General features: G+C 44.8%; 1 protein-coding gene across 1 annotated transcript in view; it reads right to left on the reverse strand.

Annotated features, from left to right (window-relative positions):
* Positions 1–27,923, reverse strand: part of rptor (regulatory associated protein of MTOR, complex 1) — a 606,910-nt gene that overhangs the window by 69,138 nt on the left and 509,849 nt on the right. Inside the window, 3 exon segments of the mRNA XM_084318354.1 lie at positions 22,270–22,394; positions 23,580–23,694; positions 26,373–26,478. Coding sequence (XP_084174480.1) covers positions 22,270–22,394; positions 23,580–23,694; positions 26,373–26,478 — 346 coding nt within the window.

A 27,923-nucleotide genomic window follows, 5' to 3' on the forward strand; every position in this document is an offset into this window, starting at 1 on the left:
GGCGACTAAATGAGGGATGATGGTTGCTGTCAATTGCCTGATTCCAAAACGAATCAAAGGAATAATATGACATCTAAACCGACGACTTCGCTCTACCTCGAAATACCGATACTCTCCCCACCCCCTATGACAATGACCTTATAATGGACAAAAGCAAAACTAGAGACCCTTCCAAATTCACAACAACGCTAAAAACATGTGATACGGCAAGCCTCATCTTCTCTGGTGCAGCACCAAACACCAAATGCTTTTGATAGAGGACATTTGGTATTGACAAAGATAGAGCGCTGTGCAAAAAATGGATAAAGTGTAGAACATTTTTCTCACTAATGAAAAAGAATACTCCAGTTCAGTTCTAATCTGCTCTAATCTGTTCTGGATTACGGTGATTTATAGAAATGCTGCTCCTTCCACTCTGAAATCTCTAGACATGGTCTATAACTCTCAGATTTATTACTGGTGTGATAGATATGACACTCATCACTACATCCCGCTACTATCCCACTACATTGGACGTCCCGTGACGAAGGCCGGGAGATTGCGACCCCCTCTGCGTGCCCCCCTGTCTCCGGAGGTCTCGTAGTGGTGACCGGAGTGCCGGATGTCCCGCGATGATGTCGGGGAGTTCGCGACTCTCTCTGCGCCACCCCCTATCTCCCTGTCTCCGGCTGTCCCTGAGCAACGACCGGAGTGTTGAATGTCCCATGAGTGCATGCTTACCAACTGTCCGTCTGCAACACTACTATCACCAACATCTAAGAAGGGAGATCCCCCCTTGAATGGCCCTTCTAAGGTTTCTCTCCTCCACACTGCCTGTGGAGCTTTTTTCCCTATTGTTAGGTTTTAGTGAGTTTTTCCTTACCTTCGCGTGGGGTATGTCTGGGAGTGCTTGCATTCTTTCATTTATTTGCATTCATCTAAAAATGTTTGGACCTTATGGTGTTCTTGTTCTGTTCTTGACTTATTGTTATGTTTTCTTCTTGACTTGTTTAAAGAAGACCTGTACGGCCCATAGGGACATTAACGTGTGTTGTCGGGCCCTATAAATAAATTTGATTTGATTTGATTTGATCCCGTATGAATAAGTGGGTTGGTCTTCTCTGGCAGAGAGACTAAATAAACATTGGTATCTGTTTATCTATAAGGCCATTGCAGGGAAATTACCACCTGATATCACCATGTTGCTAGATTGAAACTGTGGCCCCTGCTGTCTGACACACTGAACTGTGGCCCCTGCTGTCTGACACACTGAACTGTGGCCCCTGCTGTCTGACACACTGAACTGTGGCCCCTGCTGTCTGACACACTGAACTGTGGCCCCTGCTGTCTGACACACTGAACTGTGGCCCCTGCTGTCTGACACACTGAACTGTGGCCCCTGCTGTCTGACACACTGAACTGTGGCCCCTGCTGTCTGACACACTGAACTGTGGCCCCTGCTGTCTGACACACTGAACTGTGGCCCCTGTCTGACACACTGAACTGTGGCCCCTGTCTGACACACTGAACTGTGGCCCCTGCTGTCTGACACACTGAACTGTGGCCCCTGTCTGACACACTGAACTGTGGCCCCTGCTGTCTGACACACTGAACTGTGGCCCCTGTCTGACACACTGAACTGTGGCCCCTGCTGTCTGACACACTGAACTGTGGCCCCTGTCTGACACACTGAACTGTGGCCCCTGTCTGACACACTGAACCGTGGCCCCTGTCTGACACACTGAACTGTGGCCCCTGCTGTCTGATACACTGAACTGTGGCCCCTGTCTGACCTGCTCCAATGCCTGGCTGATGCTTAAGGTCCCCAGAGTGCAGACTGAGCACATGTCTTTTCATCTGTGTTTTGTCTTTATTTATTCATTGTCTTATTTATCTTTACTTTGTGTTTTAACATGCCTGTATCATTGTAAATGAGAGCTTGCTCTCAATGATCCTCAATATTAAATAAAGACTGCAGCTGTATATTAATTGAATTTGATTTTGTATTTAGCTTTGACTTGTTTAATGTGGTGAAATTGTGTGGTTTGTTTTGTATTTGGGCTTCAGAGTAGCTATACTGTTTCTGCCAGCCAACTGCCCACCATACCCCACCCCCTACCCCCAGAGGTCCACAATGGAAATAAACCATTTGGCTTTATTGTGTTTTTAACCTTGATGATTTTTATTTTATTATAATTCTTTTTTTAATGTATGTATTCCTGCTGGGCAGTTTTATATGCATCTTTTATGAATGATCAAATAAATGTATAGGTTTTATTTGTATATGCAGAACTGGTGCATCTATTATAAAAACTCACAATCACTCTTGTATGTTGTTTTCTGTCCAGTCACTGTATTAATCTAATAACACTCTGAAGTCTGTACTGTACAGCTTCAGCCTGATTGTGTTGATTGAGATGGGGGCTGTTCCTCAAACTCTCTTGCACCCCCGTACCTGAGAACTTGGGGAAATGATGTTGGTCATGCTCGTGAGTCTGTAGTCTGGACATTCAAGGATTTAACCATCATTTTCAGCTGGCAGCGTTTCTAAGAGAAGCGCTTCTGAGCACTGATTGTGGCTGCTGCTGTTGTTGCTAGGCAACTACTGAAAACCCATCAGAAGTGCAGTACTCTTTTTGCTAAAAGTTGAAAGAGTCCTTCCTAAATGGTAAATGGCTGCATTTATATAACAGCTTTTATCCAAAGCGCTTTACAATTTGTTCCTCACATTTGACCCATTCACTCACACATTCACACACCGACGGCAGAAGCAACCATGCAAGGTGCCAACCTGCTCATCGGGAGCAGTTAGGGGTTAAGTGTCTTGCTCAAGGACACTTCGACACACTGCCCAGGAGGAACGGGAATCGAACCGGGAACCTCCGGATAACCAGACAACTGCTCTACCTACCAGGCCACTGTCGCCCCTTCCTACCTTGAAACCACGAAGAATTATTCAAGAAATACAAAAGCAACCCATATGAAATCAACAGCCGCACACAAGCGCACTCAGAACAATAATGTTAAGAGCTTAACTATTAGGAACTATTTTAGGAATGTCTGACCACTAAGGGCTAGATCCACAAAGAATGGATTGCACGGTGTAATTGCACCCTTACTTACAATTCATTATGAATTGAAAATGGGGGACCCTGATGTAAACAAGATGAAAGTCTTTCTCTGGTCTGCATCCCCTTAACACAATGGGGACGAACAACGGATATATCGGGCTTTCGAATCCATGCGTTGTGGACAGAATCACGGATATATCCGTGGCAAGTTGTTATTGCTTTTATTCCATTTTAATAACCTGTTCAAGGTCGCCGAGCGGCACTGCAGATCTTCCCTACTCTATGAATTCGACAATGTGCAATACCGGCCAGATCCTCTTAGGGGCGCTATCGCACTACTGCAATGTGCCCTGTGGGCGAACGGATCAGTCTCTTTGTTTTCTTTCAACGGAGATTTCAGTAGCACGATTCTGGATCTGCAGCCTGTAGCTTGGATTACGTTTCGAATCGCAGATTTCACCATGCAATAAGTAAGGGATAATGTATAGCTACGAGGTCATTGTCGCAAAATAATTCACCGACACGGAGTTTAAAATACCGAGCCGCCTCGGCGAGGTGTTTTAAACGTCAGTGAAGGTCAATTATTTTGCGACAATGATCGAGTATAGCTATACATTATCCCGCTTATTACATGGCTAACTTACTAACAATATACCTAATTCATTTTACATCGACTCGCTCCGCTCGTCGCTCCGCTCGTCGCTCCGCTCGTCGCTCCGCTCGTCGCTCCGCTCGTCGCTCCGCTCGTCGCTCCGCCCTGTCATCGCCTGCAGCTTCCCCGGCAGCCGGCAGTGTCTGATTGCACTGATGTCAGTGGGCTTGATTGCGAACAGCTGCGCACAGCGGTCATTATTGTTCCACAGAGGTCCGTTATCGGGTAATATCGGACCTCTGACGCGCGCTATTGACCAATCACAAGCAAGCATTTCGGCGAATGTGAAAACGCCATGTAATAAGGGGATTTATGTGGCGAAAGTGTTAACAATTGTGTGTTTCAAGTTCAAGTTTCAAGTTTCTTTATTAGTTGTCATACAGAAGTACAGAATACTTTTATATAAAATGCTTCTTTCTGTTTTGCTCCAGAGATTGTGCTAGATAAAAATAGATAAGTATAAAATAAGTATAGTAAGTATAAAATAGAAGTAAAGTACGTAGACAAAAGTGTTCAATATATACATATATACAATGTACAATGCAGAGTAGAAAAGTAACTGAGTTACAATACAATATACTATATACTATACAGTACAATGCAGAAATGGGATGAGGTACAATTTAGGTACAATTTACAGTAAGGTGTAATGAGGTATGGGTTGTAGTGCAAATTCTTTACCGATAAATATAAAATGTGTTTAGGTGTTCTAAAGTGGGTAAAGTGGGTGCTGCAGTGAGTTGTTTGTTTAAAGTGAATGTGTGCGTGTGGATGTGTGTGCTGTGAGTGCATTTGATGGTTGTTACATAGTGTTATTGTCATTTAGCATTCTGATGGCCAGAGGATAGAAGCTTCTTCTTAGTCTCTCTGTGCTTGCCATGAGACTCCGGTATCTCTTGCCTGACCGCATCAGTTCAAAGAGGCAGTTGTTTGGGTGGCTGGAGTCTTTGATTATTCTCTTAGCCTTACCCATGCACCGCTTGTTGTAAATGTCTTGGAGAGTGTGAAGTCCCCCTCCAATTGTGCGTTCGGCTGAACGGGTCACTATCTGTAGTCTGCTACGGTCTTGTGCGGTGCTGTTTCCAAACCAGGAGGTGATATTGCCAGTCAGGATGCTCTCTATTGTGCATGAGTAGAAGTTCTTAAGGATCTTCTGACTGACTTGGAACTTCCTTAGGCGCCTGAGGAAGTAGAGGCGTTGCCGTGCCTTCTTCACAACACTGTCAATGTGTGTGGTCCATGTCAAGTCCTCGGATATGTGGACTCCGAGGTACTTGAAACTGTTCACTCTCTCAACCGGTGCCCGGTCGATGCTGAGGGGGCTGTAGTCCCTGACCCCGACCTCCTGAAGTCCACAATCATCTCTTTTGTTTAGCTGACGTTCAGGGAGAGGCAGTTCTCCTGGCACCACTGCGACAGATTATTTACCTCTTCCAGGTAGGCCCTCTCGTCGTTGGCAGAGATCAGACCCACCACTACTGTGTCGTCAGCAAATTTGATGATTGTGTTGTTGTTCCACTGTGCCACACAGTCGTGTGTGTACAGCGAGTAGAGGAGGGGACTCAGAACACAGCCTTGGGGGACCCTATGTTGAGCGTGATGGATGAGGAGGTGCAGTTGCCTGCTCTCACCACCTGGGGTCTACCCGTCAGGAAGTCCAAGACCCACTGGCAGAGGTCATAGTTCAAGCCCAAGTCCCTGAGCTTGGCTATGAGTTTGGAGGGGACTATGGTATTGAATGCTGAGCTGTAGTCAATGAACAGCATTCTCACATAGTTTCCCTGCCTCTTGTCCAGGTGTGATGCTGCTGGGGATGCCGTCCGGTCCTGCTGTATTGAGCCGTACTGTATTGTACCCATTCTGCAATCTGTTAATAAAAATTTTATTCAATCAATCACTGCGCAGGTACAATACAGTACGGCTCAATACACACAATTGTTAAGGGGATGCAGACCAGAGAAAGACTTTCGTCTTGTTTACATCAGGGTCCCCCATTTTCAATTCATAATGAATTGTAAGTAAGGGTGCAATTAGCACTGTGCAATCCATTCTTTGTGGATCTAGCCCTCAGTCTTTTCGCTGATGATGTCATGGTGTACATGACCCAACCCACACAGACAATTCCAAAACGAATGAACTAGAAGAATATGGGACACTCAGGCTATAAATTAAATATTCAGAAGACTCAAATGCTTACGTTTAACTACAACCCTCCCAACAATATTAGAGGGAAATATAAACTGAAATGGGAAGTAGACTCATTAAATTACCTGGGGGTTAGCCTGCCAAGAGATGTCTCGAGATTATTTGATCTCAACTACGGACCCTTGAATGTAAAACTAAAGTCAGATATACTAAGATGGAGCCGTATCCCTTTCTTAAGTCTAAGCTCTAGGGTGGACTTAATTAAGATGAATATACTATCGAGATTGTTATACCTGTTCCAGACCCTCCCAGTGGAGATACCCACTAAACAATTTTTGGAGTGGGATAGATTAATATCAAGATACTTATGGCGAGGGAAAAAACCCAGAATCAGATATAAAACACTACAGATAAGAAATGGGGGGAATAAGTCTGCCCTGCCTACGGGACTATTACTACACAGCCCAATTGAGGCCAATAGTATTCTGGTGTGCTCCATTGTACTCAGCACGATGGAAGGAAATTGAATGTGAAATAGCGGAAGGGGTTCAACTAGCAGCAATAGTGGCAGACAGCGAATTAATAGACAATATGATAAAGAAAAACAACCCCTGGATTAATGTAGCATTGAGAATTTGGCAAGACACGATAAAGATGTGTGGACTGAGGGGACCCCTCAGAATGCTGAGATGGTGTGCATATGATTCAGACTTCCCTCCCAACAAAACCGATGGGAGATTTAAAGGGTGGATAAAGAAAGGCCTCACAAATTACTCCTCATTCGTTCACAAAAGGGTGTTCCAGAACTTTGAATCTCTACAGAGAATACACGGACTAGAACAAAATGATTTTCGTTTGGGTACCTTCAGGTACAACACTATTTTAATAAAAATCTAGGGGGAGAATTAGAAACGGCATGCAGATCATCAAAGTCAGCTCAGAACTCGGCAGAATCTGCACCTGGCTCGCTGATAACAAACTATCATTACACCTTGGTCTATTCTCTTCGGATCAAATAACAAACTCAGCAAGACCGACGGCTTCTCAGTTACAGTGGGTGACAATATTGTCACAAGGAAAGACGAAATTACATACCTAGGCAGGGCTTGACATTAACTTGTCCCGGACAATAGGACAAGCCTTAATGTCAAGCCCTGCCTAGGTTCCATCCTAGAGGCAAATCATTCCTGTGACAAAATGGCATCCAATGTAATCAAAAAAGTCAACCAACGAACTAGATTCTTGTACCGGATCTCCTCTCTGGTAAACAAGAATACCCTGAAGACTCTGGCAGGAGCACTCATTCAAGGGTACTACGACTATGCTTGCACCTCATGGTACCAAAGTACCTCAAAGGCGCTAAAAACAAGATTACAAACATCACAAAACAAACTGGTCAGACTACTACTTGACCTTACTCCTAGAACCCACCTCACCCCTGCCCACTTTGACTACCTAGGATGGCTTAGAGTAGAAGACAGAGTACAGCAACTTGCAATGGGCCTGGTCTACAAGATACACTACACGACTAAGATACCCATGTACATGTCAAAATACTTCCCAAAGGTCAGTGAATACCACGACCACAACACCAGAGGGAGCTCCACAAGTCATGTCAAACCCAGATTCGGCTCAAACAAGGGACTAAACACGTTTAGCAATTATGCCACATCAATGTGGAACGCCCTGCCCTACCCAAAGCTGTAAAGGAATGTGAATCACTACCCACTTTCAAAACCACTCTCAAAGAACACCTACGGGAGACTGCAATTCGAAACTGGCCCCTGTAAATGTCCTAATCCAACCCCCTCCAATGTACCCTAACCCAAGAATACACAAGACCCTCCTCTTGGAACAAAGTATGGTTTCGTCAATATTCCAATGTACAGTTTTGCTTGTACAGTTGTACAGTTTCCCCCCCCCCACCCACCCAACCACCTCCAATGTACAGTTGCCCCCACCCCACCTACCCAACCTCCTCCAATGTACAGTTTCTACGTAAAATGTATATACTCTCTTTTTTAGACTCTTTTTGTATCACAAACAGTACTGTATTTGCAAATCTGGTACGTCATAAATGTATAGATGTAGCAGTACTGTCTATCTGTATGTCGTGTATGTCATATATGTTATGATGAATTGAAAATGGGGGACCCTGATGTAAACAAGACGAAAGTCTCTCTCTGGTCTGCATCCCCTTAACAAGTGTGTATTGAGCTGTACTGTACTGTACCCATTCTGCAATCTGTTAATAAAGTTTTCAATCAATCAATAAGAAGATTGTCTCTCGAATATATGGTGGACTCTGTCAGGCCAAATTGAATTTAACTAACACAATGTACAGTATATAAATAAGAAATGGGAGAAGGAATGTAATAGTCAATCTCAGAGGATGTATGGGATCGATTATGTATACAACAATGGGAAACAACATGCTCCAATAACTGGAGAGAATTCGGATGGAAGAACCTAGTAAGGTTCTTTATCACTCCACGACAGAAAATACATCAGGGACCCGGGGCGGGATGCTGGAGATCCTGTGGATTGAAAGAAGCTAATCATTTACATATATTTTGGGAATGCCAGACTCTGGCACCATATTGGCAAGAGATACACAGGAACCTAGAAGCCATTTTTGAGACCGACGTCCCCTTTGATTTCGACACCTTATACCTAGGAAACATCTCCTTCGAAAAATGGGATTTCAATGATAAGAAATTGATCAAGATGCTTTTGATAGCAAGCAAGAAAGCTATCACGAGAAGATGGTTAAAACCAGAGACACCCACAATAGAAGACTGAAGGATCTCGAGGTTTTTCAGTGTATATAATGTAAACAGAATGTACATAATGTAGGTGGATGACAGCACTGCTTATAGCCATCTGAGAGCAACACAGAAGCAGAGAGAGAGTGTGTCAGCCGGCAGTGTGTCTCCACGGCGAGCAGGGTGTGAGTGGCTTGAAGGTCATACCTTCATCTTGATAAGGATTGAAAGTGCAGACAGGCTTTGGACGTTTAGTGTGTGGTAGGAGCTAATTAACAACCTGCAGATGAGGCTGTGCTGTTGTCATCACCAGCTGATAGCCACAGTGTTTGTTTGGGGTAAGTTAATATCAATATTGCCGTTGCTATAGTGATCTGGGTCAAATAGCTGTGGTCAAATATAGCGCGTCACATAGGAACGAGGAGATGCTCGAGATTTGCTATGCCGAGATGATAATGATAATTATTATAATGTGAGTTTTCTTCCACGTGTGAGTTAGAACAGGACACAATGTGATACGAGCAGACGTGGAGAGAGACTAGAGGGTGGTGGGAGGGGCCTCCCCCCCCCCCTCCCTCCTATGCCTCGAGGAGGCTAGCTTCGGCTAACAAGGAAGGGTTTTGGCCAACGACAAGGCCTCAACCACCATTGGACTAACAGAAGCATCTAGCAGAAGGGACGATAGAATAATGAATTTAGTGTTCCATCAAAGACTTTTCAAGGACAATACGAGATGGGTAACATCTGAGGCTTTTGTTTATGTAATAAACAACGATTCCAAGAAAGGTACTACGCTGTCCAGTGTCGAATTCTTAGGTTTACGGATTGAATGACAAAGATTGTACAGCCAGTATGAGAAGACGTCAAAGAGATAAACACAACGCAGAAATACACAAGCCAACAGATGAAGAGGTGATACTGGCTGATTGATCAAAATCTAACAACTGGATAGATGTAATTCATGATATATACATAATGGAAAATATGTCATTTTCAATTAGAATCCAACTGGAGGACTGTTAAGTTCACTTCTACTGCAGCCTTTACGGTAATCTGTAAAAAGGGGAATGGGCGCTGTTGTTGGGCGTGTCTGGTTTGGGACTGGAGGAAGGCTGTGGCCACTACGCTGTGGAGAGCGTGAAATAAACTTGAATGAAAGATAACGGTTGTCTTATTTGCAACTTAACATGGTAGCAGAGGATGTCGGCCTCTAACGTTACTAACTACAGGCAGCCGCCTGGACTGGACGAAAAGACGTCTTTTGAGAAGTGGAAGAATGAAGTGGAAATGTGGAGTCGGGTGACGGATTTAGTCAAGAAGAAACAAGCGTTGGCTGTTGCTCTATCGTTGACGGGTAGGGCGAGGGATACTGCGTTGGAAATACCTGTCGATGATATAAATAAGGATGATGGAATGACAACTTTGATTCGGGAACTTGACAATGTGTTTTTGAGAGAAGAGAAGGACCGGGCTTACGAAGCCTATTCGGAGTTTGATCAGATTTCGCGAGGAGACGGCGTCTCCATGGTGGACTATATTGTTGATTTTGAACAGAAGTACAACCGGATCAAGAAATTCGATATGGTTCTACCTGACGCTGTTTTAGCATTCAAACTACTGGATACAGCAGGCCTCGACATCAAAGACAAACAACTGGCATTGACTGCCTGTGGTAAGCACACCTTTGTTGATATGAAGTCAGGACTGAAACGTATATTTGGAGAAAAAACTGAGAAAAAGGCAGGGAGCATTACTGTGAAGCAAGATGCAGCTTTCTACACAGATCAGAGACGAGAGCAGCAGAGGCGGGAGCAGCCGCAAGCTCAAAGTGGACAAGTTAGAGGGCCATTCGCAGGCACAAATCCGCTTGATAAATTTGGAAGACGAACGAAGTGTGGGATTTGTCAGAGCACATTCCACTGGGTGAAAGATTGCCCAAACAAGAAAGAATATGTAAAGGTGATGGAAGAAAATGAAGAACCAGATGAGTGTAATATAACACTTTTTTCGAAGGAATCAGATGCAGAAATATTCATGGTTGAGGCTCTAGGAACGGCCGTCATTGATACGGCATGCACACGGACTGTATGTGGTGAAAAATGGCTGGATAACTATGTTGGGGGACTAAATGAGAAACAAGTCAAAGGGTTGGTTAGCACAGAGAGTAGCAAACCTTTTAAGTTTGGGGATGGGCGAGTTGTACATTCTACAAAAAAAGTCAAGATACCAGCCAAGATAGGAGAAACAAAATGTTGTATTGAAACAGAGGTAGTCTCATCTGACATCCCTTTACTGCTCAGTAAAACGTCGCTAAAGAGAGGAGGAGCTGTGTTGAACCTGGAAAACGATACAGCTATCAGAAACCAGTAGCTCTGGAGTTGACTTCATCTGGACACTACTGTCTGAACATACTGGATAAAGAGTCCCCAAGTGAAGCATATGAGAATGTGGTCCTGGCCATCACAGATAATATGACCAATGTGGAAAAACACAAAGCTTTACTTAAACTTCACAAGCAATTTGGACATGCATCAGTTGATAGACTGAAGAAGCTGCTGACAAATTCTGGAAACACGGATGATGAATGCACTGCTATTCTAGGGGAAATAGTAGGAACATGTGAGATATGTCTCAAGTACAGCAAGGCTAAGCCCAAGCCTGCTGTTGGTCTGCCCATGGCCTCCAGGTACAACGAGACTGTGGCAGTTGATCTACATGAGCTAGAACCAAATGTGTGGTACCTACACATTATCGATCACTTCACTCGCTTTAGTGCGGGTAGCATCGTGACCTCAAAGAAGCCAAGTGTGATAGTGAACAACTTTGTACATTCCTGGATCAGTGTCCATGGTCCACCTGAGCGTCTCTTCAGTGACAACGGTGGAGAGTTCAATAATGAGGAAATAAGAGACATGGCGGAGAACTACAACATCAAGATCAAGACGACTGCTGGCTACAGTCCATGGAGCAATGGTTTGCTGGAACGCCACAACCAATCCCTTACAGAGATACTACTGAAGGTAAAACTTGACAAAGGACTTGACTGGAAAACGGCTCTTGATTGGGCACTCATGGCAAAGAACACAATGCAGAACGTGCATGGCTACAGTCCACATCAGCTGGTGTTTGGACAGAACCAGAACCTTCCCTCTGTGTTTGTTGACCAGCCACCTGCTTTGGAGGGAACTACAATGAGCGCATGGGTGGGAAAGCACATAACAAATAATACACTGCAAGGATATTTAAAAAAAAATTAAATAAAAACTCAGTCATCATAACCAGTTATTCAGTCATCTAGCTTCCACTGTCCATCCTTCAGTGCTTTAAGCAGTACAAGGGAAGATGCTCCCTTTTTGGTCAGACAGTTTGCCAGCTGGTCCTTCGTAGTAGACCACAGAATCCGTTGGATCCTTTTGTTCTGGATAAGTTCTTTGATTCCACTTATTTCCAGTCTAAATTTTTCAAAACCCCTAGCCACTAGCCGTGCTTTGGGTATGATACCATCAGGGGTTTCTTTAAGTATACACACCCATCTCGTTGACACCTGTCTTTGACCCACATTTTTCACCTCCTCAAACACCTCATTTTCCCTCCAGCTACTGATTTCATCTTTAGCCTTATCAAATGATACACCCTCTGTTACGAATACATCATTTTCCTGCATATCAGAGCATAGTTCTACACCATCTAGTTCTACACCATCTAGTGGCTTAACCTGAAAATGGTCTACTTTAGTAAGATCAACTGACCCCATAGTACCGGTGATGTCAAAAGGTTCTAAGTACTGTAGGTTGTACCAGTTGCTGTGTTTTCCTGTTTCCTGCTCGTCCCATCACTTTAGCTGTGTGAGGAACACCTGTTACATTATCCACAAAGCTGATTGTCTGACCGGTTTTTACCTTTATACCGGTCTGGTGATAATCTTCTTGATTGATCCCATGAGGGTTATCTATATCCTGGTTTGCTACACCCGCTGCCTCTACGTCATTATTCATGTCACCATTTATATCACCATAAGTAACGGGCATGTCCCCACTGTTACTATTCATATCATTGTCAGTAACAGGCACATTACTATCACTAACAGATACATCGATATTGCCCACAGTATTACTTTCCCCAGGGTGCACTTTTCGCAGCCTAGATTGATGAACCCTGACATATGTCCCACCATGATGTACAAAAATCACCACCCCATCTTGCCCTATCACAACCCCAGGGCCTTTCCATTCAACACAGTCTGTCCTTTTGTAGAACACTTTGTCTCCTGTTTCATACTTCTCATCTGTTGGACGAAGCTGCTTTCGAAGAGCTCGTCTGATTCTCTCTGAGCATTCTGCCTCCGTGAAAGCTTTCCTTGCTGCATGGGTATTATTTGTGTATTATTTGTTTAAAAAAAGAGTGAGATTGTTAAATTGACTTCTACTGCAGCCTTTACGGTAATCTGTAAAAAGGGGAATGGGCGCTGTTGTTGGGCGTGTCTGGTTTGGGACTGGAGGAAGGCTGTGGCCACTACGCTGTGGAGAGTGTGAAATAAACTTGAATGAAAGATAACGGTTGTCTTATTTGCAACTTAACAGGACTTCCGGTTTGCGACGTTCTGGTGTACAGCCACATGAAAGAGCTCCCGGTCATTGAATATCAAAAAAAGGAAGTAAAACAATTCAAAGCGAAATAAAAAGTGACAACTCAAAGATATAAGAGGAGGAAGGAGGAACACGAGAAAAGGCGAGAGAAAAGCGACCCCAGAAGCAAAATAAGGGCGCAGGAGAGGATTCAGGCTGCCATACCGCAGTGGGCAGCTAGCATGCAGGCTAACATGGAGAAGTGGGAAGCTAACATGCAGGCTAACATGGAGAAGTGGGAAGCTAACATGCAGGCTAACATGGAGAAGTGGGAAGCTAGCATGCAGGCTAACATGGAGAAGTGGGAAGCTAACATGCAGGCTAACATGGAGAAGTGGGCAGCTAGCTTGCAGGCTAATATTGCGCAGGGAGGAATATAACACGAGGAATATGACGCAGCAAGCGATACAAGCTAGCGTGATGATGGGCCGCAGCAAGGCCTGGTTGGAGAGGGAGCTGCAAGCTAACATGGCTAACACGAGGAATGGACTCGATGCAAAGCGGGGTGTTCGGAGGAGCATGGAGGCTGGATCGGGAGAGGTGAAACGGACGGCCCCCGGGGGAGGGACAGGGAGACGCGGGATACAATCGGACCAACCAGGACTCGGGCACCGAGGTAGGCCGGACCATCCGCACACACGATGCAGACGCGGATGCCGCCCGGGAAGGCCAAGGTACGAACACGGAGGCCACACACCAACCGGGACCCGAGTGCCGAGATCAACCGGACCAGCCAGAACTCGAATAACGAAGTCTCACACACCAAGCAGAACTCGAGCACTGAGGACATACACACCGACCAAGATTCAATATAGCATAATGCATAAATGCAGACAAGGTGAACACATTAGTTGGGGAAATTGGGACTTGATTCGGGACATATAATACAAATAACACGTACTGGACTAAACTGTAGACACTAACACACAGGACACACAACTAAGCATATTATTTGATAGTGAATGGAGGTTATGATTCGAGACACTGCGGATAACACACAGACCACTGGGAGTACAGACAAGGTAAACACATTAGTTGGGGAAATTGGGACTTGATTCGGGACATATAAAACAAATAATACGTACTGGCCTAAACTGTGGACACTGGCACACATGACCAGTGTTGTGCTAGTTACTGAAAAATAGTAACTCAGATACTTTACTAGTTACTTCATTTCAAAGTAACTTCGTTACTGTACTAGTTACTTACACCCAAAAGTAATGAGTTACTGTGAAAAGTAACTATTTCGTTATTTAAAAAAAAAAAAAAAAAAAAAAGATTGCTCCCGAGTCCCATGCCCCAGATACTCAAAATAGGTTGATCAACTTGACAGTTTCCATTCACATCACCGAACTCTGCTAAGCAATGTGGTCTAGATACAAACACAAATCTGACACAAACAAATGTTGTCCCGAGTCGATATTAAAAGAAGTGCGCCGGTTGAAGGAACAGCCTTGATGTCGCCGGAGCGTTTCATTATAACCATTATAATTCAAGGGTACTACGACTATGCGTGCACCTCATGGTACCAAAGCACCTCAAAGGCGCTTAAAACAAAATTACAAACATCACAAAACAAACTGGTCAGACTACTACTTGACCTGAACCCCAGAACCCACCTCACCCCTGCCCACTTTGACAACCTAGGATGGCTTAGAGTAGACGACAGAGTACAGCAACTTGCAATGGGCCTGGTCTACAAGATACACTATACGACCGGGGTACCCATGTACATGTCAAAATACTTCCCAAATGTCAGTGAATACCACAACCACTACACCAGAGGAAGCTCAACAAATCATGTAAAACCCAGATTCGGCTCAAACAAGGGACTAAACACGTTTCGCAATTATGCCACAACAATGTGGAACGCCCTACCCAAAGCTAGGGGTAACAGTACTGTATATTTGAATACCGTTTATGTCACAAATGTATCAGTACTAAATACCTATATGTCCCTATGCCATAAATGTCATGTATGTTGTGTATGTCATAAATGTCTATATGAATTGAAAATGGGGGACCCTGATGGAAACAAGACAAACGTCTTTCTCAGGTCTGCATCCCCTTAACAATTGTATGTATTGAGCCGTACTGTATTGTACCCATTCTGCAATCTGTTAAATAAAGTTTTCATTCATTCATTCACCATCTTGCAAGTTGCAACGTTGTTTAAGATATCAATCAAAGCATTGCAACGTTAGAATAGTTAGGATATCAATTGTGCATGAAAGGACTATATTTATATTGTTTGATTAGTATTATGAGATTCCCTGGCAGATTTCGTACAGTCAAAATCCGTTGATCAACTTGAGTTTCAGTGAACACATTGCACTCACCAAAGTCTGCGGTGGTCGAGATATAGTAACGTTAGTCCAGTTGACTCCAGCAGCGCCTCAAACATGTTCTTTATCTCGTTTCCATGTTGTATATTAATTATCTCTCCAAGTAGTTGCTAAATGGTTTGTTAGTTTGTTTCGTTTTGTTTTGTTTACAATAGAGAGGGTCTATTTCTTTCCGTAGCCGCATTTCTGGTTTGCGCATTTCTGATTGGCCAGTGGCCACTGACTGACGCTCTCTCGTCAGAGAACGTCAGTCAGTGGCCAATCAGAAATGCGAAAACCAGAAATGCGGCTACGGAAAGAAATAGACGCTCTCTATTGTAAACAAAACAAACTCAGGCGAAATCAAACGGAGTTAGGAGGACGCTCACTATGAATCTACATAAAAAGAACGCAGTAACGAACTAACAAACCATTTAGTAACGGTAACAGCGTTACTGAATTTAAAAAGTAATGCGTTAGAGTACTAGAACGGCAAAAAGTAACTTCGTTACTGTAACGCGTTACTTTGTAACGCGTTAGTCCCAACACTGCACATGACACACAGCTAGGGGGTCGGGGAACATGGGGAATCACATTCGGAGACCTGACCGGGAGCTCAGGAAATGTACTATCATATGAAAGATAAGAATTCAAATAAAATGTTGGACAATAATAGGGACATTGGAGAATCCCCACAGGGGATATCTCCGTCGTTATAGGAGGGGCCCTCTCCAGGGCCCTCATTTATCAACTTTTCTTAGAAAGTATTCTACTTCCGTTCGTAAGCACAGAATTTAGAATGTGTGCACGCACAAAAAAAACGGGATTTATCACACGTGCGTACACAGGTCCTACGCACACATGTCTTGATAAATATCACCTTGCTCCTAAGCTGGAGCTCGTGCACTGTTTTAAGTATTTGCATACCAGAACCGCCCCGATTAACCATATACGGTAATGGAACACCCCCATGAAATGTGGAAAAGTGGACTAAGCCGAGGGAAGCGTATTATGGAGAAATACGTGACAGGCTGACAGACGTGTACACGTACGGTGATGTCGGATATGATATCTATTAACCATTGCTGCCTGGGCAGCGCAAACACTAATAAATACCGTGCTGGAATATGACTGCCTTTTTCCGTTTTGTTCGATTAATACCCAGGGATTAAAGTTCTTCTCAATTTTATTCCAAATCGCAACGGATTTTCCATACATTTTCTACCTGCTGCATATGATTTCTAGAGGCATACAATCTATTTTGATGTCAGTATTGGGTAGCCTATATAAACAATAATACGAGAGCATATACAAGAACAATGAATCTCACTGCCATGTATGATGTAGCCTGCCTATGTGATCAATACAAACATGAACTTGAATTCCATCATGTCTGTGTGCGGGAGCTCACAAGGCTGTTGTCACAATGGGTGGTACAGTAATAACAGTCTATTACTCGATCCATCTACAATATCACGAAGGACCGTGCCATGTAGCCTATGTATAGCCTGCCTATGTGATCAATAAAAACGCGAACTTGAATCCCATCATCATATTTACATAGTCTGTCCACTATGTTTATTACTTTGTTATTTCCCCCCCTATCTATGTAAAGCGACCTTGCATGGGTCTCTTGAAAGGCGCTATATAAAATGAAGCTATTATTATTATTGTTGTTGTTATTATTATTATCACGTCTGTGCGCGGAGCTCAATGAAGTTTCAACGGAGCGAGGTAATCTATTCTAACCAACAAATTGAAGTAGAAAGAATTTCGTTGTGGCCAATCTTATTTGGAAACATGACACAAAATAATAGTATGTCGCTTTTTATGTGAAACAATATTTAATGGCGTTTGGAGGTGGGTGTTCTGCGTCTGCCCCCCGTGCCAAACAAGCAAACCAACCTCTTGTTCGCGCATGAGCCCGTTATAATTACACTACTGTCGCTATTTCACAATGAACTATAATGAATTACGGTTCATACAGAACACGCGCCAGTGTCGGGAGTAATGCACGAAAGCTTATTTCCGCGTTGAAACTGCATGAACTGAGGAGCGCATAATGCCGTCCGTCTGCAGTAACGATCTTCTACCACGGGGCGTCAGCTACGCATGCTCCGAGCTGTGCGTAAATATAAGCACAAAGTCAAGTTCACGTTCAAATTGATAAATCCCACACTTTGCTTAGAAATGGTCGTACGCACGGGTTAAGCACATATCTGTGCGTACGCAACGTTGATAAATGAGGGCCCAGGAGAGCCTTACCCCTCCAACCTGCCAACAGGGGTCAAACGGGGTTAAAAAGAATTACCTGGGAAGTGCCAATTGTCTTTAGTCTTCTTTTATATTTTTTCTTCAGAGTTATGTTAGAATAGCAGTTGCTTTAAATGTACACATGGACGAATATGAAGGACAAGAATTCAAAATGTTGGACATGAAGAGAGGCTTGGAGAATCTCCTTTGGGGGATATCTCCATCTCTGGGGGGGGGGGGGGGCTTCTCCAGTGGGAGGGCTGATCGATCCCCCTCCAAACCGCCAACCGGGGAAAGAGTGCGAACCATATCTGAGTTATGTTAGAATAGCAGTTGCTTTAAATGTGCACATGGACAAATATGAAGGACAAGAATTCAAAATGTTGGACATGAAGAGAGGCTTGGAGAATCTCCTTTGGGGGATATCTCCGTCTCTGGGGGGGGGGGGGCTTCTCCAGTGGGAGGGCTGATCCCCCCCCAAACCGCCAATCGGGGAAAGAGTGCTAACCATATAACCATTTACTTAATTTTTTCTTATTGTGTTGTTAGTTTAATTTTTCATAAATATATGCGGTGATGTCAGTGACATGGGAGGTACAGAGATGGGCAGGCTGGGTTCAGTGGGGGGGGGGGTCAGGGGGAGGGGCCATCGTTCCGGCGGTCCGACTCGGGGGAGGGGGGGCACCGGGCTTGGGGTCGCGGGATCATTGAGGCGTGGTGCTTTGGCCTTCTGCGGGCCTGGGCTTGGGGTCCTCGTGGGCCGGGGGCCTGGCGGTCGGGCGGGGGCGGGTGGGAGCTCTAGGTGCTCGGCTCATGGTGGACCAGGATATGGGGGTGTTCTGTTTCTCGGGGAGGAGGGCGGGAGGGAGGGGTTTCTCTCAGGGGAATCAGAGCGGCTGGGCTTTGCCCGGCGGGGACCTGTGTGTTGGGGGGTCGTGGCCGTGGGGTGGGGCTCTCTGTGACATGGGAAATAGCGGGCTTGGCTCAGTGGGGGGGGGAGTCCCCTATCCTTTCCTCTACTGGGCTGGCCCAATTGATTCAAGGGACCCGTGTCGCGGGGGCCCGGCGACGCGCGCATCAGCCTGAGATATGGGGGGCTCCTATGGGCTTAACCCATCGTTTCCGCGGTTTTGGCCAGGGAGAGTGGGGTCTTGGATGTTGTGGGGTCGTCGGCCGTGGGGTGGGGTGCTGGCTGGCATGGGAGGTAGCGGGCTTGGCTCGGTGGGGGGGAGGGGGGGGGAGTACCACCGCTCGCCCCTCTACTGGGCCTGGCCCAATCAAATTCAAGGTACCCGTGTCGCTGAATACTCTGCCACGCGTGAGACGGCCCTGGGATGTGGAGGAGCCCTGTTTCTGGGGGTAGATGGCGGGAGGGGGGGGCCCCTCTCATGGAGGTCTGGGAGGCTGAGCACGGCCAAATTCAAGGGGCCCAAGTGGATGTACGGTTGTGTTGTTGATGTCATTGTAGGTATGCTAGGTAAGTGTTGTTTGTCTATAAATGTTAATACAAAATGTAAGTTAAAAAAAATAAAATCCAACTGGAAAAATTCTTGGGACAATGGAAAAGAACCAAAGAACACTATATTCCAAACGAGGAGTCTGATGAACATTCTCACTCTTAAAAAAAGAATTTCAATGTTGAATTTTTTTTGTAAAAAACTGTTGTTTCAGTGGCCATTGCCCCCTGGAAAAAATTTAATATTTTTCTAGTTTAAATTTTTGTCAGATAATTATTTCAGTGTGGTGTTCTCTCACCCGATTGGATAAAGTTGGAACGGAATAGCGGAAAATGTATTTTATGTTTACTGCAGAGTGGAGGGACAGGGAGACCCATGTTACTGACCAAACACTCTATATCAGTGATGGCTGTCAGAATGTAGAGCGATTATTTTAACATGTAGACCACTTATTTTAACAAAGAAAATACCACTTACAACACCTTTATGCCTAGATATCCACATTCTGATGAAACCCTGATGGGCGAATAAATAACAGTTTACCTGGTGTGTACTTCCTCTACTCATACTCTACGTATATGTAGCCACACTAGTTCAACGCACCACCAACTATTCACAAAAAAAGCAAATGTAATGTTTGCTTCCATTTTCTACCACTGAATGTAACATCTTTCCTGAAATCCCTCAGCGAATCACTACAGGAATATAACTACAGGCACCTGACCAAACAAAGGAAACACCTTTTATTCCGCAACAAAGTTATTTCAGAGTGCATTCATTTTTTTTTCTGAAATCTATGCTGTGCACTCTAATCTATCAAAGTGAAAAGAAGAAATTAGAGAAATGTACGTTAAGTATACAATATAACAAAGGAATATACTTTGCATAGCTATTCACCCATTTTGTTTATCTAAAAGTTTCTCCAATATTTCACATCACACATTTATATAGATTGAAGGTTTTATTGCGAACAAAACAGAGGTCAGGTGCCCTGGATTCTAGCATCCTGTATAGGCTATAATGTGGTTCACATTTGGATGGCCAGTCATTTGAACGTGTAGAATAGGTTCCAAGATTCCATTCCAACAGTGTTAGTGGTGTAAGAGATGTAAGAGCGAAGTTTACCTCATCACGGTTAGTCCTTGAGGATTCAATGAAAATATCCCCCCCCTCCTATCCTGATCTCAAACCCAGAGGGAAGCAACAGTCATGATCGGAGGTTCAAGAAAAGAGGGCATGGTTCGAGACAGATCAATTGTACTATGGAATTCAATGAAGAAATCAATTTCACCTCTCCTATTTTGGAACATAGTGATGAGGGGGTGATTCATATGTTCTTTGAAACCTCAAGGACTAGACTTGAATAGCATCATTAAGTGAACCAGATCTCCACACTACATCCCGCTACACCACCTTAACAACCTGAGATGCCATTAATTTCCAATAGCGTGTATTGAGACAGACTCTTGGCTTTGTTAGTGAGAAACTTAATTTTTATTTTTTTAAACTGAAAAGGGATAATACTGTTCAAACCCTGTAAATCCAATCTACACAGATGGTGTGTGTGGACAGGATACCACATGTAATGTTGAACACATGTCTAGCTAACTAAAATGTTGACACTTTGCATAATATACAGGTCAGAAGTAAGAAGAGAATGTTCTCTCATCCTAACGCTCCCTGACTTAAGGTCCCAAGTGAACTTAGACCTATAGAATTGAATTGTATTAATGGAGACAACTCTACCCAAATTCTTCACCAGTGTGGTACTTAATCATAATAAATCCACAGGGGTGGTTTCTCTGTTATTAGTTATCATTTCTCTATACTGTACATCTCATATGTGTAGAACCTGGAGGAAAAAGTCCCAAATGAATCGTATTTTGAAAAAACGTTGTAGCACAGTAAAAGGTACCATTTCCATTATCTTGTCAGGCACTAGATAAGGGCATATTACGTTTTGATGAGATGAAACGTAACTTTATTCATCCCTGAGGGGAAATGATGGTGACAAAAGCAGCATTTGACAGAGGAGAATGAAGAAGGAAACGTGGCCGATTAGTTTAATGCTATAGCACTGAAAATCACACTAAATAATTTTGGGTACACGTGTAATGGCCATTTGTTAGTTAGATTGTTTGAACTCCTCTGGGTTATGGAGATAAAGTCATGGAAGGTAATTGATGAATGATGAATGATGAATACATATGAGCACTTGTGAGTGTGTGTGTGTGTGTGTGTGTGTGTGTGTGTGTGTGTGTGTGTGTGTGTGTGTGTGTGTGTGTGTGTGTGTGTGTGTGTGTGTGTGTGTGTGTGTGTGTGTGTGTGTGAGAGAGAGTCCACGTTGGTGTGTAAGGAGCATCTGGGGGTAGGAGACGAGCATTTAAGGCTTATTAAAACTTCAAGGATAGATAGCAACAAAGCTTACACTTGGGTTCGCTTTCAAATGAGATTGATTGTGATTTCCAAGTGTGTGTGTGCATTTGCATTTGTATGGGCTTCTAACAGCAGTGTTAAATCTGACCAGAAGTGCACTTGAATGCTCACCGACTGTTCTGTCTTTAAGAAATGTGTGTGTGTCGAGCCCAGCTCTCTGCGTTGCTACCAGCTTGGCTAGCCGTTCATACTAATACAATTGGCAGTATTAGGGGGTGGGGATCGGACGTTGTGGACAGCGACTCCTACAGGTCGGTTTGTGCGCCTGTGCAGTAGAATCAGGAAGCGACAGGGGCGGCGTGTCCCTCCCACGCAGACCCTCGCCGCTGAGAGATCGCGCTGTGCAGGTGAAAAGATGCGACGGCTGCCTTCTCGTGTACCGGAGGGGACACGTGATGCAAGGCTTCGTCCACATTGCAGCCGGCTTGTGGGAGGCATGGCCTTACAACGTTCGAGACAGGGGAGGGTAGAATTGGACAATATAAAATTGGGGAAGGGAGAAAACAATTTAAAATGGGAAGAAAAAGTAGACAAAAAAAAAATGTGTGTGTGTGTGTCCAACCTGTTGCAGTGAGCAGTAGTGAACAGTCGTGTCCATTCAGGTACTCCATGGCTGTGATGCGAGTGTAACGAGGGTTCCCATTGTAGAAGTAATCTAACCTCTCCCCCTTCTCCCAGTCCCAGAAGCTGTGCATGTGCACGCACACACACACACACACACACACACACACACGCACACAGAAAGAGAGAGAGAGAGAGACATAAACAGACATACATTCAGATTCAGATAAACTTTAATCGCCATTTATGTTAAAAACACAGGAACGTAATACGGCATTGACAAGTACAGTGCATAAACTCTTTTCACAGGTCAAATTAATGGACCCCCACCTCACATACGAGACCCACATCAAACAACTCTGCAAGACCTCTTTCTTTCATCTCAGGAACATCACAACTCCGCTCCTCACTCACTCTGGCAGATTCAGAGAAACTCGTCCACGCCTTTGTCTCCTCCAGGCTGGACTATTGTAATGCACTCCTCATCGGGACTAGTAAAAGCATTCAAAAACTGCAATCCATCCAGAATGTCGCTGCTAGGATCCTGATGAGGATGCGCAAACATGACCACATCACCCCCATCCTCAGATCACTACACTGGCTCCCCGTGGAACACAGGATCGAGTACAAGATCTCCCTCCTCACTCACCAGTGTGTACACGGTGGTGCCCCTGCCTCCCTCAAGGAACTCCTCACCCCCCAGTCCTCCTCACGCTCCGGCACAGCCTACCTCCTCAAAGCCCCCAGGACTAAGCTGCACACCATGGGCGATCGAGCCTTCTGCTCGGCCGCACCCAGACTGTGGAATGCTCTCCCCAACCACCTGAGAGCACCACAAACTGTTGGCACGTTTAAACGTGGACTCAAGACCTACCTTTTTAGAAACCTTTTATTAGTTTTTATGTCTTATCATATGTTGTTCTGTTATGTGTTTTTTTTTTTTTTATATATATATATTTTTATTTTATTCTTTTAACTCTGTAGCACTCTGAGAATCTCAGGAATGTAGGGTGCGTTACAAATTAAATGTATTATTATTATTAAATTAGTGCAAAACAGGACAAAACAGTGATACAACAAGACAACAATAAAGTGCAATGGCTAGTAATCTGTTGGTATGGCAGTGCAAAATAAGAGTTTAAAATTCAGACCCTAGCAGCTCCCCATAGAGGGGGGGGGTGGAGCAGGGGGACACCTGACTCGTTAGCTAGGCGAGCTGCTGGGGGGAATAAACTGAAACTGTGCATTTTTATATTATATAAAATATATATTACATATAAATCAAAGGTGTGTGTCGTGTTTCCCTCTCACCAGATGCTGTCCTTGTCAGCCACGGCGATGCAGGGGTTAAAGGGGTGGAACTTGACCACAGAGGGAACGCCAGGGTTCCGGTTGATGAAGATCTGGTCGTCCAGGCGTGACACGCCTACAAGGGGAGGAGCCAAAATGGAGCGGTCAGGTGACGGTTGATGTCCAAAATCACCATTATGCATTTAAGTACCTGGTGACCAGTGGTGGGAGAAGTGCACAGTTCCTTTACTTAAGTAAAAGTAGAAATACTCCGATAAATGAGTACTCAGGTAAAAGTCCTCCATTCAGATTCTACTTAAGTAAAAGTAGAGAAGTATTTGCTATTGAATGCACTTAAGTAAAAATACACATTCTACATGACGTTTGTGTATCCATTGACCTCTAAAGGTCATGCTAAAGTGGTACAGTATGTGGTCCAGTTATGCTGCTCTGATTACATCCTCTTGAAGTTGGCTACAAATGTGAAAGTATATAATCTTCTGACATTAAAATCTTTTACTCGAATTGTCGAAATAAGTAGGGTCCATTTGATGGATTTGGACGTTTATAGCTAAATGTTTTAGTGATTGAATGGAAAAATAAAATGGCACTTGAGCTGAAAGGCGTGATCTGACCGCGCAATCCTGAGAAATGGCCTGAGCAGCCAGATGAGCTGTTTTAAGGCTGGGTTTTATAATAGTTATTACAATTTTTAATCATTCAAATAAAACACGTGGTTGATAACACATTTCTCTGTATTATGACAAACTCAGAACATTTATTTTCACTTTACCCCGACTCCAAGACCACACCCCCCACAAATGCAATATATATAATTTATTAATTAACGCAAGCCTATCATACGATCAATGCATTTTAAACAATTAACCTAGAATGACCAGTTTTTAATATATTTATACTGTAGTCAGTACATAGAATTACCAGTTTTTGGACATGTCTTATGTCTTATCTTTTGAAACTACTATTGAAAATGTCAGTATTGTTGATTTGCTACTTCACTACTTGAATCATATGCTGTCATACAAGACCCGCTATATCTCACAGACACACAGATACAGACACAGACACACACATCCCTGTGTTTGCGTCCTTGGATACCTGGAATTATTTCACTGTGTCAACAAGAAAAAACATCCATTTAAGTCAGTTTGAGAAGTTGTAAAGATTAAGGCTTAAAAGAAAACGCTCTCCTTTCTCTCTCTAATCAATTCAATATACGCTTTATTTACACGACAGGAATGACACATATTATGCCAATGCATTATAATGCAATATAAAATCAAGTGAGGCCATAATGTGAACACTGTCGGTTAGTAATACATAAACAGCAATCTATAAATAGACAATAATGTCAACAACAATAGAACAAAAATACTTTTGAATAACGGTGTAATTCAATTCTCTCTCTCTTACTCTGGTATTATTAGGCTGTGATCACATTGGACACCTTTTTGAATGCACCTGTTCGAGATATGAACAGCAACGCCTGGAGGGCTGTGAGCAGTAATGTATGTAACTTATGTAACGTTAGCTGAGGTAGCAACGGTAATCAGTTGCGCACTTTCTATTCTCCATGTACACCACCGCGCCTCGCGTTTGAGCACAAGAAAAAGGCGTCCAATGTGATCACAGCCTGAACCCCCCGAGCTTCATAGTTTCCCTCTTCCCTCGTTCTTCCTCCTGCCTTCCATCTCTCCCTCCTCTCTGTTGCGTCTCCCCTCTTCTCTGTCTCTGTTCAGGTACTAGACTGAATGAGGGCAAACACTACTGCTTTTCTCCCCGTTAAAGCTACTGGGATCGGGGGGAAAAGAGTAGAGAGGAGGAGGAGAGGAGGAGAGGAGGAGAGAGACGGAGAGGAGAGAGATGGAGAGGAGGAGAGAGAGTGACAGAGAGGAGAAGAGAGACGGAGAGGAGAGAGATGGAGAGGAGGAGAGAGACAGAGAGGAGGAGGAGAGAGATGGAGAGAGACAGAGAGGAGGAGAGAGATGGAGAGAGACGGAGAGGAGGAGGAGAGAGAGAGACAGAGAGGAGGAGAGAGATGGAGAGAGACGGAGAGGAGGAGAGAGATGGAGAGGAGGAGGAGAGATGGAGAAGAGGAGAGACGGAGAGGAGGAGAGATGGAGAGGAGGAGAGAGACAAAGGAGAGACGGAGAGGAGGAGAGAGACGAAGAGGAGAGATGGAGAGGAGGAAAGAGAGAGGAGGAGAGAGACCTAGAGAAGGAGAGAGATGAAGAGGAGGAGAGACGGAGAGAGATGGAGAGGAGGAGAGAGACGGAGAGGAGTAGATGTGCGTGAATGAACCTCAGCTCTGACGCCAATCGCTTCGTGACTCACGTGCACTGTCTGTGTGTGTGCGTAGGCTGAGGGGGCTGCTATTGATGTGAAAGTGTTATGCATTCTGTTTGGTCGAGCTCTGACTTCAGATGATTGATGAGTGTGTGTGTGTATATGTGGTCTTTAATGTGTGTGTGTGTGTATCGTGTGTGTGTGTGTCGGCAACAGCAGCTCTTTAATGTGTGTGTGTGTCCTGTGACCCATTAAAAGGGTCTGCTTCCTAGTCTGGAGTGTTTTCCATTGATCCATCCCCTACTGGCAGCTTCCTCTTCAGTGAGATCCAGACTACGCCATCATGCCACCTGCTAGGTTAGGCATGTATGCATGTGGTCATGTGTGCGTGCGTTCATGTGTGTGCTCATGTATGTGTGTGTATGTGTTCATGTGCGCATGTGTGTATGTGTGTGCGTGTGTGTGCTCATGTGTGTGTGCTCATGTGTGTGTGTGTGTGTCTCTGACCTCTCTGTGTGATGCGTTGGCTCTGCCTCCTGACGCGGGCGTTCCGCAGGAACCTCCACTGTCTCTCCATCCTCACCTGACTCTCCAGGTCATGCTCCTCTGGGATCTGAGAAAGAGAGAGAGAGTGAGAGAGAGGAGAGGATAGAGTGAGAGTGAAAGAGAAAGAGAGAGTGAGAGTGAGAGTGAGAGTGAGAGTGAGAGTGAGAGTGAGAGTGAGAGAGAGAGATAGAGATACATGAAAGGAACCACAGACAGAATGTCCACACCACAGATCATAGAATAGAATGACCAGCCCGGTTCAAATCAACTCTATATGCCGTATGCAAGTCACTTTCTCCAAGAATCAAGTTTGAACAAAATAAAAGAGTAGAGAGAGAGAGAGAGAGAGAGAGAGAGAGAGAGAGAGAGAGAGAGAGAGAGAGAGAGAGAGAGAGAGAAGCAGACATGCAGAGAGAACATTATATATGTGGACAGACCATATGGCACATTTTCCCCATGGACCGACGCACCTAGCAGCCCATATAATTTAATTTATAATTTTTAATAAAAAAGAAAAATAATAAACCAACCACCCCTAAACCACATAAAGCATGTAGAGCATCATTCATTTTCTATACTGACACTGGGCTGGTCCAATCACATCTCCACCCTTCCCCCCGTCCTCTCTATGTCCAATCACATCTCCACCCCTCCGCCCGTCCTCTCCATTTCTCGCGCCAGATGCCGTGGCTCAGAGGCCAAAATCTGTGGATGGATGACGGTGTCAAAATGGATAAGCAAAAGCGCAAGGTGGGTGCAGAGAGGTGGTGGTGCAGAGAGGTGGTGGTGCAGAGAGGTGGTGGGTGCAGAGAGGTGGTGGTGCAGAGAGGTGGTGGGTGCAGAGAGGTGGTGGTGCAGAGAGGTGGTGGTGCAGAGAGGTGGTGGTGCAGAGAGGTGGTGGTGCAGAGAGGTGGTGGGTGCAGAGAGGTGGTGGGTGCAGAGAGGTGGTGGGTGCAGAGAGGTGGTGGGTGCAGATAGGTGGTGGGTGCAGAGAGGTGGTGGGTGCAGAGAGGTGGTGGGTGCAGAGAGGCTGTGGGTGCAGAGAGGCGGTGGGTGCAGAGAGGCGGTGGGTGCAGAGAGGTGGTGGCTGCAGAGAGGTGGTGGGTGCAGAGTGGTGGTGGGTGCAGAGAGGCTGTGGGTGCAGAGAGGCGGTGGGTGCAGAGAGGTTGTGGGTGCAGAGAGGTGGTGGGTGCAGAGAGGTGGTGGGTGCAGAGAGGTGGTGGGTGCAGAGAGGCTGTGGGTGCAGAGAGGTGGTGGGTGCAGAGAGGTTGTGGGTGCAGACAGAGAGGTGGTGGGTGCAGAGAGGTGGTGGGTCAACACTAGGGCTGACTTAAATACTTCGAAGCTTCGTTCGATGGGCATGGGATTCGAATATGAAAATAAAATACGAATATATTGAAAAATGTTTTTTATTTTTTTAGTGGAAAATCAACTCTGCCTCTCTTTGTTAATTACAACAAGCAATGCTGTTTGTTATTTAAGATGAGGTCGGACTCGGCACTGACAGGTGTT

The sequence above is a fragment of the Notolepis coatsorum genome (genome assembly GCF_963971535.1).
Source record: "Notolepis coatsorum genome assembly, chromosome: 7".
Taxonomy (NCBI): Eukaryota; Metazoa; Chordata; class Actinopteri; order Aulopiformes; family Paralepididae; genus Notolepis; species Notolepis coatsorum.